At 37.4% G+C, this 14,922-nt stretch overlaps 1 protein-coding gene across 1 annotated transcript; it reads left to right on the plus strand.

The window, feature by feature from the left end:
- Window positions 1-3,210: 3,210 nt before the first annotated feature.
- Window positions 3,211-8,067, plus strand: LOC116098516 (anionic trypsin-2-like). Its single transcript, XM_031381072.1, has 6 exons — window positions 3,211-3,228; window positions 4,751-4,811; window positions 5,456-5,615; window positions 6,587-6,840; window positions 7,211-7,347; window positions 7,918-8,067. Exons 1-6 carry the CDS (start codon window positions 3,211-3,213, stop codon window positions 8,065-8,067), a joined length of 780 nt encoding a protein of 259 aa, XP_031236932.1.
- Window positions 8,068-14,922: the final 6,855 nt, after the last annotated feature.

A 14,922-nucleotide genomic window follows, 5' to 3' on the forward strand; every position in this document is an offset into this window, starting at 1 on the left:
TCAGGGCATAACTGGAGTCCTGATTGGAACAGTCTTTGATGCTAGACTAACTAGCTGGCAATTTTGAAATTGATGTCTGTAAATACACAAACTCTCCCAGAAAATATAGATTTTTGCAATAACATTGACTGGAATGTGAAGTATGCACAATTTAGCTGAAGATGATTTACTGCTTTTAGGTCTAGCAGGTAAGGCATCTATCTTTCTCAATAAGATTGTACAGCCAAACTATAATTTAAGTTCCTATGATTGCCATTTAAAGGTTGGAATTATAAGAGTTTTTCCATAATTTACTTTTTATTCACATAACATTCTAATCACAGGCCCCACCCTCCTCTCAGCCCAGTACTTCCCTTGCAAATTCCTCCCCCATTACTCTTTCCCTTTCCTCACAGAGAAGAAGAAAGACCCTTTTGTTCCACAATACACTGGGACATCTAGACCCAGCAGGACTTCACTTCTCCTGAGATCTGACCAGGACTTTCAGGTGAAGGAAGGGAATCCAATGGAAGAAAGAGTCAAGACAACCCCTGTTCCAATAGATAGGGGATCCATACAAAGATCAAGCTATACATCTGCTACAAAGGTGTTGTGAACCTAGGTCAAGTTCCTGTATACTCTTTGGTTGATGGTATAGTCTCTATAAAACCCTATGGCCCTAGAATTCTTGGCTCTGTAGATAGTCATGTGTCCATGACTTCTCTGGTTCCCTCAATTCTACTCCCTATCTCTCCTTGAAGACTGCTCAAGGATCTCTGCATCCATTTATGTCTGCTGCTGGACAAGGCCCCTCAGGAAACAGTTATGCTAGGTTTTTGTCTGAAAGCATAGCCATCATTAATATTATCAGGGTTTGGTTCTTTCCCATGAGATGGTTCTCAACTTGGCCTAGAATTAGTTGGCTGTTTATTCAGTCTCTACTCCATCTTGACATCTTATAGACAGGACAAATTTTGGATTGAAGGTTTTGTGAGTGAGTTGATAAATATTCCCTTCCTTCCTCTGGAAATCATAGCTTGCTAATGGAGGTAACCACTTAAGTCTTTACATCCCCATTGATAGAAATCTCAGGTAGGGTCACCACCATAGACTTCTCATATCCTCCCTCACACCAGATCACCAGCTGATCCCAGAGATGAAAGATGTTCCAAATTATCAAACGTCTACACAGCCAAGGACTGTGTCATGAATCTTCTGAATCAGTGATTTAAAATAAATCATTCTGTTTTTTAAGTTACTCGTGTTAGGCATCCTGTCACACTGGTCAGTCTAATATATGCCCTCATACCCCCATTCCCAGCTTTCTGTTGCCCATCTTAAACTAAACACCAAAGCACTGTTCTTATTAATAAAGATTGACAATCTAATATAATAAAATAATGAATGTTTATCAACCAGTCTTTCTCTATTCACTTTCTGGGCTTATTGAAATTGCTTTAATGAACTTAGACTAATGAGGAGTTAATTTAAAAAATTCAATACAGATTTCAGAAATTGTCCCTTTGTGAACTGTAATTATGAAAGGAACCATGACTTCCATGAAATTCAATCTTTAATCCTATACATGTATATGTACAATATGTTTATATATGTGATATACATATATGCACTTATATATGTGTATATATGTATGCATATATTTATATATACATAATTCTAAATGTCACTTTTTTTCACAGATAATGAGATGACCAAAATATGCAAGCTGTGTGACTAAACATTGGGCAGTGCCCAGAGCATTTCCCTTTATGTTATAACTATCACTAGACCTAAAGCTGGAAGGCTATAGCCTTCCTATAATCTAATATTCCAAGTTGACCAATTCAATCCATCTTTTCTTGACTTCTGACTGAATTGCTCTGTCTGGATTCAAACTAATGTAAGCAGTTGGTTCTAATCAACTGGTTCTTTCTCATTCTCTGAATAGTTCTGGCTTCAATTGTATCTAACATGTTCTTTCTGTAATCTGTCACCTTAAAATGGTCAGAGTAAAATTGCCATATACACAAATCACTCGCCACACACCACCACACCACAGCTTTTCCTCTCTCTCTGTTCTTTAGTAGACTCCCTTCCTCTCATGTAAGTATACTATATCTGACTTCTTTCAAATCTCTCTCAGAGTCCTCTGTTTCTCATCAATAAGGTATCACTTCAAAACATGGCTACTTCCTTCTACAACCTAACATTACATGCATTGTTAATGATTAAAGGCATGTACTAAAGTTTTGTCTGTATTCCAGTCAGATATACTGTACCCCAGGGCATGTCTGCATTCTGGACACTTCATACATTTGGATATGATGGCTTGCCAGAGCAGACATGTTGCTGGATTCAAATTCCTCTACATAAGTTGTATGGGATTTTTATTATGTCTCACAGACAAAATTTGAAGTTAAACTGAGCCAGTCAGCAACTCCCTCACTTGCCTTTGTTCAAAAATTGTATATAGATGATGTCATACATTTGGAAATCAAATGTGATAAATGCATACCTTTAATGCAAACATGAAAGGTGAAGATTAGTAAGTTGGATACAAAGAAGTGATATACACAAATACCAGTTTACCTATGAGTTTATAAATATCAGGTAAATATCATTTATCTAAAAGAAAGACTCAATAGTTATTACTATATAAATCAAACAATATTGGGTGTAATAAGCACATTCTATTTGAAACTATGAAAGTGTGACATAGATACAGTACATACTGGAGAAATAATCAGGTGGCAGAGGGGAGATTAAAAGGGAGCTTGTCCTAAATTTCCCAAGTCAGAATATAGATTTAGTAAAAGACAGAATAAATAAGGAATGGATAATTAAGAGGTGATCTGACAAATCAGAGAGTACTTTAACTATAAAAACAAACATGTGCATTGTTTTCTTGTTTAAACTACCCCTTCTACACATGGATAAGACCCCTACATCAGACAATGTAGCAAGAATATCAGGAAAATGGAAGCTGGTGCATTCATGTTCTGCTATGACATGCAGACAAATAACAGAAGGAAAATGGGAGAGTAGTTTGTTCCATTGAGAAGTGCTGGTGGATGATCAGCTGACTGCTTATCTGCCACCTGGATCCAGTCTCACATGCTCCAATAACTTCCAAATCCTCCTATGGCCTTAGGGCAGAAAGCCAGTTGTAGATAATTTCTCTGCTAAAATTTATCAATGCAAATCAATCCTTCCTGAATACCTCGCACTAACATGCTTGTAAAAGTGAAAGTAAGCAAATACTCTAAAAAAATCTAAGAGAAATGGCAATAGGAGAGATGTTCCACTTAGGAATGGTGGCAATACCAAATAAATGATACAAAAATAAATGATAAACACAGAAATGATAACACTGAGTAGTTGTTTTGGGGTATGAAGCTCACCCAACCTTGTCAGTCATAGGACAACAATATATGTAATGAGGCCCATGTTGGCATTTTCTACGATTTCTTCTAATTTTTGATTTCTCCAACCTCCAATCAGTTTTATCCCATAGATGAAATTATCAGAATTAAAGCTCAGCTCCTACAATCTTAATGGACACCTCCAGAACCATCACCACTTTTCAAAGACACCAAATATATCTACTTCAATGTTCGTTTTGCTATAGCTGGGGCCAGTGGACAGTAAAAAATCTAGTAGGTCAGATTCTATAATTAGGTCTTAATAAAAGACACAAGCACACACAAAATCAAGTACTGACCTTCTATGGCTGGTTTGTGTCATGTTAAAATGAGAGCTAAGTCTTAGGGATGATTTAATTAAAAACCAAAAAACTAACAATCAAACAAGCAAAAAGTATCTCAGATGTGGAGATTTATCAATGACTGAACACAGCATCATATTCTGTTGCATATATAGTATAATTATCCATAATTCTCTCATTTTTTCAGCATAACATGTTTATTGAGATGTCATGAAGAATATTTTTCAAACTCCAGTCTTCAAAATGAGCAAAGACTTCCAACATGGGCTCTTTGACATAGAATACAGAGTAGATATTTTTAACATAAACTTTCAGGGCAACACTGATACTACTCAGGATTATCTTGGTTTATGTGAATAATATTATTTATTTCTATTGAATTCATGTATATCTCTACATCACTGCATAGTAATAAATTGTCTACTTAAACCTCACACTATTCTGAAAGCAAAGAGCCTGATGAAAAGCAGATTCTCTAAAAGACCACACTTATTAGGAACTCCATAACTCCATACTAAATAACATTGATGTGCCATTGCTGGTTCATAGAATTTTTTATTTCTTACTATTAAGCAGATAAGCTGCGACCAGAACAACAAATTCAGGAAGAACTGATAAACAATTTGAGAAGGGTTGTTCTTCAAAGAGGCCCACTATCCACCAAATCAAGCCTTCTTCAAAGTTGCTAAAATCAACAAACATTCATCAAGGGTTATCTGAGAATGCCATAGAGTCATTCTCATCTAACACCCCAAAATTTAGTCTATTAGAGAGGAGCACTGTACTCGAAGGCTAGGCTACCACTGTTTCCCTCATTTTAGCAACTCTCCTTACAAGATCAGCTGATTCCATCCATTTTCTCTGAGAATAAAATATTTCTAAACACCTGAAAGTTTCCTAATGCCAAGAACTCCAAAAAGAGGTGATGTAATAATCTAGGAAGGAGAAAATACAGGTGTGTTTGCTCAGGAAATATCAGTTATCCCACACCCATCTCACCAAACAGAATTCTGCCTTCTCAAGATATAAAAGTCTGCTCTTCTTCAGCATTCATTACTTTCTGCCACCATCAATGCTCTTCTGATCCTGGCCCTTGTGGGAACTGCTGGTGAGTTTGATACCTTCTACGGTCCTGGTTTTCTAACTAAATAAAAAACAATGACTCCTGTTTCATTGGCATATATGCTACTTTAATGCTGGTGTTCATACTTCTTCTCCAGCATCCTAATATCACATTTATAATCTCTCAAACTTTATACCTGTCTCTATCAATTCACTCTCTCTAGCAACCTTTGTTCAGTTCAGGGCCTTGATTATAGAGGCTGAAAGAGAAGTCAGACAAAGGATGCATAAAATGAACCAAGAGGAATATTCTTCAGCATTTACACTATGGCTATGCAAAATGCAGCTCTTGGGGAATTTTAGAGGGAAGCAAGCAGTGAGCTAAATGATTAACATTTAATTCGATACCACCAATACTGTTCTGGTATTAGTGGTCATTTCTTCTATTTTTATCTGGAACTCTGGAGTATTCTGTGACCACTAGGGTCTAGTTATGTGTCCTGAATTTCTTGCTGCTAGATGACATCAAATCCTGTGTTGCCTACTGGCTTTGCTGTTTCTCTGATTTCTGGAAGTGATTCTGCTCATAATGTTAAACTAAAAAAGTAAGAAGAAAAAAGAATACTAAAACTCTGAGCAATCCACTCTGCAACATCTTGAATTTGGTTCACCTCTATATCTCCACTTTAGTCGCTTTCCTTGCTGATGATGATGACAAGATCGTTGGAGGCTGTGTCTGTCAGGAGAACTCTGTCCCCTACCAGGTATCCTTGAACTCTGGCTACCACTTCTGTGGAGGATCCCTCATCAATGACCAATGGGTGGTGTCTGCTGCTCACTGTTACAAAAGGTAAGTGAGGCTTTCCTAACAACATTGCCCCCAGAGTGGGACATCTTTACAGTAGGCATCTGCATGTGCAAGTAGTAAAGGTGGAGAGAAAAGGGAAAGGTAGGAAAGAAAGAAGGTGCTGACAAAATCTCATGTTCAAAGCCATTGGATGAGCACATAGTAGAATGTCTCACCAACATTACATGCACCATTATACACATAGAAATAAAAAAATAATAAAGAAATATATGAATTTCTTAATTAATATGAAGGAAAGAAAAACCTACATCTTTAAAGTAAAAAAGGATTATTTTATCACCGTATAAACTAATGAGGAATCTCACAAAGAACTTTTCATCTGGTAACTTGGTCCTATAGCAAGAAATTTTATTAGACATTTGACAGTATACAAGAATATTGCTTTTATGACCAGATTTTTTTATATTGCATGATTGAGTTGAAGAACAGTGTATAAAAATGGGATTTTAATTTAATTGCATGTGGCAAACATTATTTTTAAAAGTAATTAAAACACAGACCATACAGCCTCATGTTATAGATAGTGACTCATTATTATAGCATGGAATCTCGAGAATGAACCTCTACACTATTACAGAATCTAACAAAGAATAGTCATATACCCAACATTGACACCTCTGCTTTAAATATAACAGTAGAGTGTCTTTTCAAAAGGAAATTGAGATTAAAAGTTCCTGTGTGAAGTGAACAATGATTGAGTAGACAAAGAGAGGGTCAATTAATGCTGTAGTTCTTTATACTGAATATAATGGAGTAAGATAGAATGTACAGTAGACTACATGGCAGAACTTCACATTAACCCATGTACTCCAGACATCTCTTAGAAAGAAAAGGAAAGTGCACTCACATTCCCTCTTCTTCTCCTATGATGCTTCAGTGTAAGGAACTTGGGGAAACTTCTCCTATTTGAGACATAGAATAACAGAGTGGGGGATTCATTCTGTTCCCAACAGCCGCATCCAAGTGAGACTGGGAGAGCACAACATCAATGTCCTGGAGGGCGATGAGCAGTTTGTCAATGCTGCCAAGATCATCAAGCACCCTGACTTCAATAGGAAGACCCTGAACAATGACATCATGCTCATCAAGCTCTCTTCCCCTGTGACTCTTAATGCCAGAGTGGCCACTGTGGCTCTGCCCAGCTCCTGTGCACCTGCAGGCACTCAGTGTCTCATCTCTGGCTGGGGCAACACCCTCAGCTTAGGTGGTGAGTAGAGCATGTCACCTCTTACTAATCTTTTTTTGTTTTTCGTATTCTCTGTAATCACCCCCTCACAGAAATTATCCCACTGGCTTCAGAACAATAAATATATTACAGGTGCACAGTACATTTATGTCCTGCAAGAGATTCTAGGAAAATTTATGCTACAAATGAGCAGATCCCCAAATATCTGGCCAGGCACATGCAGTACCAATATTTTATCAGGAAGGATAACAGCAACAAATATTCTCGAATGGGAAAGCTATTCTTTTTGTAGAAATTATGGTTATAGGAAAAAGTCCATTGCTTGCGAGTTGGTTCAACATTGGATTCCTGTCTAGATATGTCAGCCTTCATTCTTTTCCTTTCCTCACAGTCAACAACCCAGACCTGCTCCAGTGCCTGGATGCCCCACTGCTGCCTCAAGCTGACTGTGAAGCCTCCTATACTGGAAAGATCACTGAGAACATGGTCTGTGCTGGCTTCCTAGAGGGAGGCAAGGATTCCTGCCAGGTGATTGCCACCCTCCGCTTATCCTAACCTCTGTTCTTTTGGGCCAGGTGCTTGGAAGCTTAGTAGTGTGAAGCAAAAATATATTGTGGTGGTACTATGAGACTTGAGGGGCTCTCCATTGTATTTCAACACACTAGGGAGGATAACAGATGGGCTATAGGTGGAAAGAAATGGAACAAGGAAGAATGAACAGGTATGAAATTTAGTATACATGTTTCACATATCCTTTCTTTTTAAGATTTATTTATTTTATGTATATGAGTGCACACTTTGGCTGTACAGAGAGTTGTGAACCTTTTGGTTGTTGGGAATTGACTTTTAGGGCCTCTGCTTGCTCCAGTCAACCCTGCTTGCTCTAGTCAGCTCTGCTTGCTCTGGGAGACCCTCCTTGCTCCAGCCCAAAGATTTATTTATTATTATAAATAAGTAAACTATAGTTATCATCAGACATACCAGAAGATAGTGTCAGATCTCATTACTGGTGGTTGTGGGCAGTCTGCTCTTAACCGCTGAGCCATCTCACCGGCACTCACATGTCCTTTCTTATACACTGTTGTTCCCCTTTTCCAGGGTGACTCTGGTGGCCCTGTGGTCTGCAATGGAGAGCTACAAGGTATAGTCTCCTGGGGCAATGGCTGTGCCCTGGCAGACAATCCGGGAGTGTACACCAAGATCTGCAACTATGTAGACTGGATTCAGGACACAATTACTTCCAACTAGAGATCCCTATCTCCCTATAATCTCTTTGTCAAAAAGTGAAATTTTCATTACTGTCTGTGTTTCTGCCTGATCTCCTTAGTCCCTGGGTTTGAGGGACAGCTTTCATTTCAGTAAATTCTTCTCTTATCTTCAGTTACCTGGAAAGCATCCTTTCTCTCAATGTAAGTTACATGTAGCAGAAGTACATGAAGAGACAAAACTCCAAAGTCAAGTGTTAGAACAAGAAGTTATGTGCTTCTATAGATTGAGCATATTTTGCAGGCAAGGCCGCACTGTATATTGAAGGTGTTATGTCTGTCTTCGTATTTTTGTTTCTCTTTTGGTAGTATTTATAGTGCCATTCTATAACATCAGGATTAGGAATAGGGTCTCTGTCCACTTCGGGCTCAGCTGTAGGGCTACACCTGCTGCATAAAAATGCAAACTGTGAATATTCCATTGCTTCTGAGAATTTATATGTGTGATTTCCTTGCAATGATTATAAGGTCCTGCTTCCCTGAGTCCTCCAATTCATCTGAGTCTAAAATCTTTCCCCCTTCTTTTCCACAGGATTTCCTGAACACTGAGGGAAGGGATGCCTTATATATTGTTCAGGCATTGATCTCTATCACTCCTCCCTTCTACTTCAGGAGAAAGCTTCTCTTATGATAGCTGAAAAAGGTACTAATTTATGCTTATAGCTGAATGTTGTAATGAGTTATTACTACTTCTGTTTAGCAGAAAAATAGTATTTGGTTTCCCCGTTTGTTCTTGACATAAGGTTCTTAATCATCCCTAAAGTATCAGATATAGATTTTAGCTCAAGGAATGGACCTTAAGTCCAAATGTAGAGTGGTTATTTATTCCCACAAGCTTTGTGACACTACTGCACTAGGGCATTTTGTAGGCAGGTCATCATTTTATATCAAGGTTTTGTAGATGGATTAGAACTTACTCTTTGCTTTCGGAAGAATAGACTGCTTTTGATACTATTATCATTAGTACATGTGGGTGAAGGATCTACACAGGCATTACTATTGACTTCATGAAATTTTCAGGCAAATTGATGGAACTAGAAAATATCAATCTGAGTGAGGTAAGACAGTCACAAAGCAATACATATGGTATGTACTCACTGATAGTAGATTTTAGGGGAAAAAAAGCTTTTAATATCCATAATATAGCTTACAGACCATGTGAAGTTCAAGAAGAAGGAAGACCAACATGTGGATGCTTCAATTCTACTTAGAAGAGGGAACAAAATAATCACAGAAGGTAGAGGGTAAGAGGGACTTGGGAGGAAGACAGGAGGGAGAGAGAAAAAAGGGGACAATTTCACGTTTGGAAGAAGGTGGGGGAGATATACAGAGGATCAGGAAATTGAAGAGAGGTGTATAGCAATGGGAGATGGAAAACTGGTGGTAGCCACCAGAAAGTGCCAGACTTTAGGAAAGCAAGAGGCTCTAAGGACCCAAAAGGGATGAAATTAACTGAAATATCCAACAAAGAGGAGAGATAAACTGAAGAGAGCATATCCAGAGGTTAACCACGGCCCCCAGTTGAGGGATGGGATGACACACTCTTCTCAAAATTTTTAACCCAGAATTGCTCCTGTCTAAAGGAAATACAGGCACAAAGAGTGGAGCAGAGACTGAAGAAAAGGCCATCCAAAGACTGCCCCACCTGGGCATTCCATATGCAGCCACCAAACCCAGTCACTATTGCTGATGTGAAGAAGTGCTTGCTTAAAGGTCCCTGATGTGGATGTCTCCTGAGAGGCTCTGCCAGAACCTTACTGATACAGATGCAGATGCTTGCAACCAACCATTGGACTGAGCACAGGAACCCTAATGGAGTAGTTAGGGGAGGGACTGCCTGAGCTAAAGGGGTTTGTAAACCCAGAGGAAGAACAAGAATATCAATACCCACAGCTTCAGGGTCTAAACCACCAACCAAAGAATACACATGGAGGGACCCATGGGTCCAGCTTCATATGTAACAGAGGATGACCGTATCTGGCATCAATAGGAGGGGAGTCCCTTGGTCCTGTGAAGGCCTGATGCCCCGGCACAGGGGAAGGTTAGGGCAATGGAAGAGTGGGTGGGGGAGCACCCTCATAGAAACTGCTGGAAGAGAGGGTGTGATAGGGGGTTTGGGGAAGGAGAACTGGGAAGGGGATACTATTTGAAAGGTAAATAAATAAAATAAGCAATACAATTTTTAAAAGGAATTTTGTAAAGGTGTTGTGTTCCTTTTACTTGTAGAGATTTACCTTCAGGTTGTGAGGAGCAACTGACAGCCATAGTAATAGCTAAGTTGCTTGGTGGGTTCAATGGTGTCTCTTTGGCTAACAACTTGATTAGACAAATACAACCCATTCATGGCACTTAGGGTTAGAAGAGATATCATGTATGGAGTTCTGTATCTTCTCTTATTGGCAAATTTCATTTAGATTGTCTTGCTTTTGCTTTTGTTCTTGTTTTTGTTCTTTTTTTTTAAAATAAAGTCTTTTTAAAATTATTTATTTATTATATGTAAGTACACTGGAGCTGTCTTCAGACACCCCAGAAGAGGTGATCAGATCTCATTACAGATCATTGTGAGCCACTATGTGGTTGCTGGGATTTGAACTCAAGACTTTCAGAAGAGCAGTCAGTGCTCTTACCCACTGAACCATCTCTCCAGTCCATTGTTTTTGTTTTTCAAGACAGGGTTTCTCTGTATATCCCTGGCTGTCCTGGAACTCACTCTGTAGACCAGGCTGGCCTCAAACTCAGAAATCTGCCTGTCTCTGACTCCCAAGTGCTGGGATTAAATGCATGTGCCACCACTGCCTGGCTTTAGATTGTCTTATAAGTGGGTGTATGTTAGGTAGATTCTATTATATTAGCTTCCATGTGACCATTGAAATGGTTCTTTGTTTTTGTAACTTCTACCTGTTTTCTTCCCTTACCATTTGACCCAACTGTTACAGTCCCTCATTTTCCTTGTGAAATCTACATCAAGCCCCAATCTTTTCTCTATATGAAACTTCTGTAGTTAGATGGATTGTAGGGGTCATATCAAGGTAACAGTTAAAATTAACATATAAACAAATGCATGTTATACTTGCCTTCTTTTATTTTTCATGTTACCTAACACATGATAATTTTTTTCATCCATTCATTTACCTGAAAGGTTTCTATTTTTTTTGTAAACACCTGAAAAATATTCTATCGTGCAAATGTATCATATTTTCTTTATCTATGAATCCATTGATTAACACCTATGCTGCTTATATTTTTCAACATTATGAATAAAGCAGCAATGCGCATGGTTGAACAAATGAATCTCTAGTAGGATCGATGATCCTTTTGGTATATGTTCAAGAATGGCAAGAGAGAGAGAGAGAGAGAGAGAGAGAGAGAGAGACAGAGAGAGAGAGAGAGAGAGAGAGAGAGAGAGAGAGAGAGAGAGAGAGAGAGAGAGAGAATGGCATTGCTGGATCTTGAGGTAGATCACTTACCACCTTCCAAACAAAGTACCACACTGATTTGTATAATGTCAATTCAAGTTTCCACAACCCCTGGCAATGGATGAGGGTATCCTTCACCCCACATTCTTGCCAGCATTGGTGGTCATTTGTTTTATCGATTCAGCCATTCTAACTGCTATAAGAAGAAATCTCTAAGTAGCTTAGATTTGCATTTCCCCAATGACTAGTGATATTGATTATTTATTTAAGTGCTTCTCAGATATTTCCATGCAATGGAGGGAAAAAAATTTAATAGTCTAACAGAACTGTTCTGTGTTGTCTGTCCTATTCCTGTAGTGATTTCATGTGACAGGGTGGTTTGGTGCTTCCTGGGAAAGAGGATCCTTCTTATCAGAGGACAGGTAAGACTTGTAAGGGTAGAGAGATGTATGAGGAGGGCCTGGCTGAAGAGAGGTTGCTCTGATAGGGTTGTAAAATGAGTAAATAAATTAATTAATGGAAAAAGAAAAAATACAAAGAACATACTATGAGACAATGCATCATACTATTTTGCCAATATTGTTAGTTTAGTTTAATTGATGGTGTGAATTTATAACCTATTTGACATATAGTACCATTTGCCTGAATATTGTTCCTTTGGACTATTTAAAATGGGCACATTTTGAGTCTCATTTCAGTTATTTTGAATGAATGTTTTCATATATTTGAAAACACATAATTGAAAATATTTTAACTTATTTTATTCTTACTAAATCATTAAATTGTATTTTTAATTACAGAGAATGGAAAAACTGAACAAAAAAACTTTTTAATAATTTTTTAAAAAAGAGAAGCTTCATTCTCAGTACTAAATGATTTATTCGAATTGATAGCACTGACATCTTTAGATTCAGCAAGTGTATGAAAATACAAATTCTGGGGACTCTTGAGAAGGTATATAAAAGCAAGTGTTCTAAAAGGATTGTATCTATGTATCTATGTATCTATCTATGTATCTATCTATCTATGTATCTATCTATCTATGTATCTATCTATCTATCATCTATCTATCTATCTATCTATCTATCTATCTATCTATCTATCTATCTATCTATCTATCTTTCAATTCTCTCTCCCTCTTGTTCCTACAACTCTGAGCCTGATCCTTGCTGTTACAATTCTTACCTGCCCACACTCCACTTTAAAAATCCATTCTATTTACTTTCTCCAGGAAGATCCATGTATCCTTTCTTGAGTCCTCTTCGTTACTTGGGAGCTCCGGGTCTTTGGACTGTAGAATGATTATTCTTTACTTACCAGCCCACTATAAGTGAGTACATACCATATTTATCTTTCTGTTTCTGGCTTAACTCACTTAATATGAATTTTATTAGTTCACTTATTTGCTTCAAATTTCATGATGTCCTTTTTTTTAACAATCAAGTAACATTCCACTGTGTAAATTTACAGTCTTTATCCAATTTTTTCTGGTTGGGTGACAACAAAAGTAGTTACCAGTTTCTGGCTACTATGAATAAAGTTGCAGTGAACATGATTGAGCAAGTGCCCTTGGTTGGGATGGACTATCCTTTGGGTATATGCCCAAAAGTGATATAGCTAGGTTTTGAGGTAGATCGATTCCCAAGTTCTGGAGGAACTGCCATATGATGACTGTACACGTTTGCACTGTCATCAGTAATGGAGGCATGTTGCTTTTCCTTCTCACAGGAGTGAGATGTAATCATACTGTAGTTTGATTGGCATTTCTGTGATGGCTACGGATGTTAAACCTGTTTAAGTGTTTCTCAGTCATGTAAGATTCCTATGTTGAAAAGTCTTTATATACATCTCTACCAAATTTTTAAATTAGACTACTTAGTTTGTTGATATCTAGTTTCTTGAATTTGTTATATATTTTGGACATTAGCCTCCATTGGATGTGGAGTTTAGCACAATTTTTTTCTCATTCTTTGGGCTTTTTTTCCTATTGTGTCTTTTGTCTTACAAATACTTTTCAGTTTCACGCAGTCCAATTTTACTGAGTTTTGTTATTATAGTCAGTGCTGCTGATTTTCACCTGTGGCAGTATGCTCAAGGCTGTTCCCAACTTTCTCTTCTATTAGGTTCAGTGTATCTGCTTTTATGTTGAGATTTTTGATACACTTGAACATGAGACATTGAAAGATTTTAGATATGGTCAATTTGCATTCTTCTACATGTTGACATCCAGTTTGACTAGCATCATTTGTTGAAGATGCTTTCTTTTTTTCCATTTTGTATTTCATGCTTCTTCATGAGAAATCAGTTGTCCATAAGCATATGCATTTATGTCTGGGTCTTCAATTGGATTCTATTGACCAACCCGATCTGTTTTCATGCTAATACCATGCAGTTTTTTATAATTATAGCACTGTGGTAGAGCTTCAAATCATGAATGGTGTTACCACTGGATAGTCTTTAATTGTTCAGGTTTATTATAGCTATCCTGTTCTTTTTCCTATCTAACATCAGTATTGTTAGACTACTTCTTGCCGATTAGAGGTATTATGGTTCTTGAGCCAATTTTGTAATTTGTTATAAGGATATTTCCAAAAGGCACCCAGCATCTAGCAATTAGCAATGTCAGCAAGAATAAGAAAAACAACCAATGACTAGTTCAAATGGAGGCACATGCTATGAGAGGGAGTTCATTCCTACCACTGCCTGGATGGCTAAGAACTAGAGGTCAGACAGAACCTGAGGCACTGGATATACACAGGTATGCACACACACTTAGATAGATAGATAGATAGATAGATAGATAGATAGATAGATAGATAGATAGATAGATAGATACATAGATAGATACATAGATAGATACATAGATAGATACATAGATAGATATATAGATACATAGATACAAAGATAGATAGATACATAGATAGATATATAGATACATAGATACAAAGATAGGTAGATAGAGACAGAGAGACAGAGACAAAGAGACAGAGATAAAGAGAGAAAGTTTTATACCTGAGTCTTCAGGAAGAAATACTACCAAATTTTCTCAAGAACAGGCATATTGATTTCAAAAGTGGTTTCACAAGCTTACAGTTCCACCAGCAATGAAGGGGTGTTCTTGTTTCTCTGCATCCTAGCCAGCATCTGCTTTCACCTGTATTTTTTTAAGGTTTTTTTTTTTAATTTTATTGCATTATGATGAGAAAAGATAAATGATTTCAATTTATCTGAATTTGATAACATTTAAAAACATATTTTAAGTAAATAGGATTAAATCACATTCTTGTTTCCCTTTTGTACCCCAACTCCTCCTAGAAATCCCCCCTTCAATACCTATAATATATTTTTTGTCCTATTCCTTAAATTTATAAAATATTATAATAACAAAAATCAGTGCTATAAAAGTTGTTTGATATAAAACA

Source organism: Mastomys coucha, unplaced genomic scaffold (genome assembly GCF_008632895.1).
Source record: "Mastomys coucha isolate ucsf_1 unplaced genomic scaffold, UCSF_Mcou_1 pScaffold20, whole genome shotgun sequence".
Lineage (NCBI taxonomy): Eukaryota > Metazoa > Chordata > Mammalia > Rodentia > Muridae > Mastomys > Mastomys coucha.

Coding starts and splice junctions, on each gene's coding strand:
- LOC116098516 (XM_031381072.1), top strand. Junction 5,616..6,586: donor GCTGCTCACTGTTACAAAAG/GTAAGTGAGGCT, acceptor TGTTCCCAACAG/CCGCATCCAAGTGAGACTGG. Junction 7,348..7,917: donor GAGGCAAGGATTCCTGCCAG/GTGATTGCCACC, acceptor CCCCTTTTCCAG/GGTGACTCTGGTGGCCCTGT.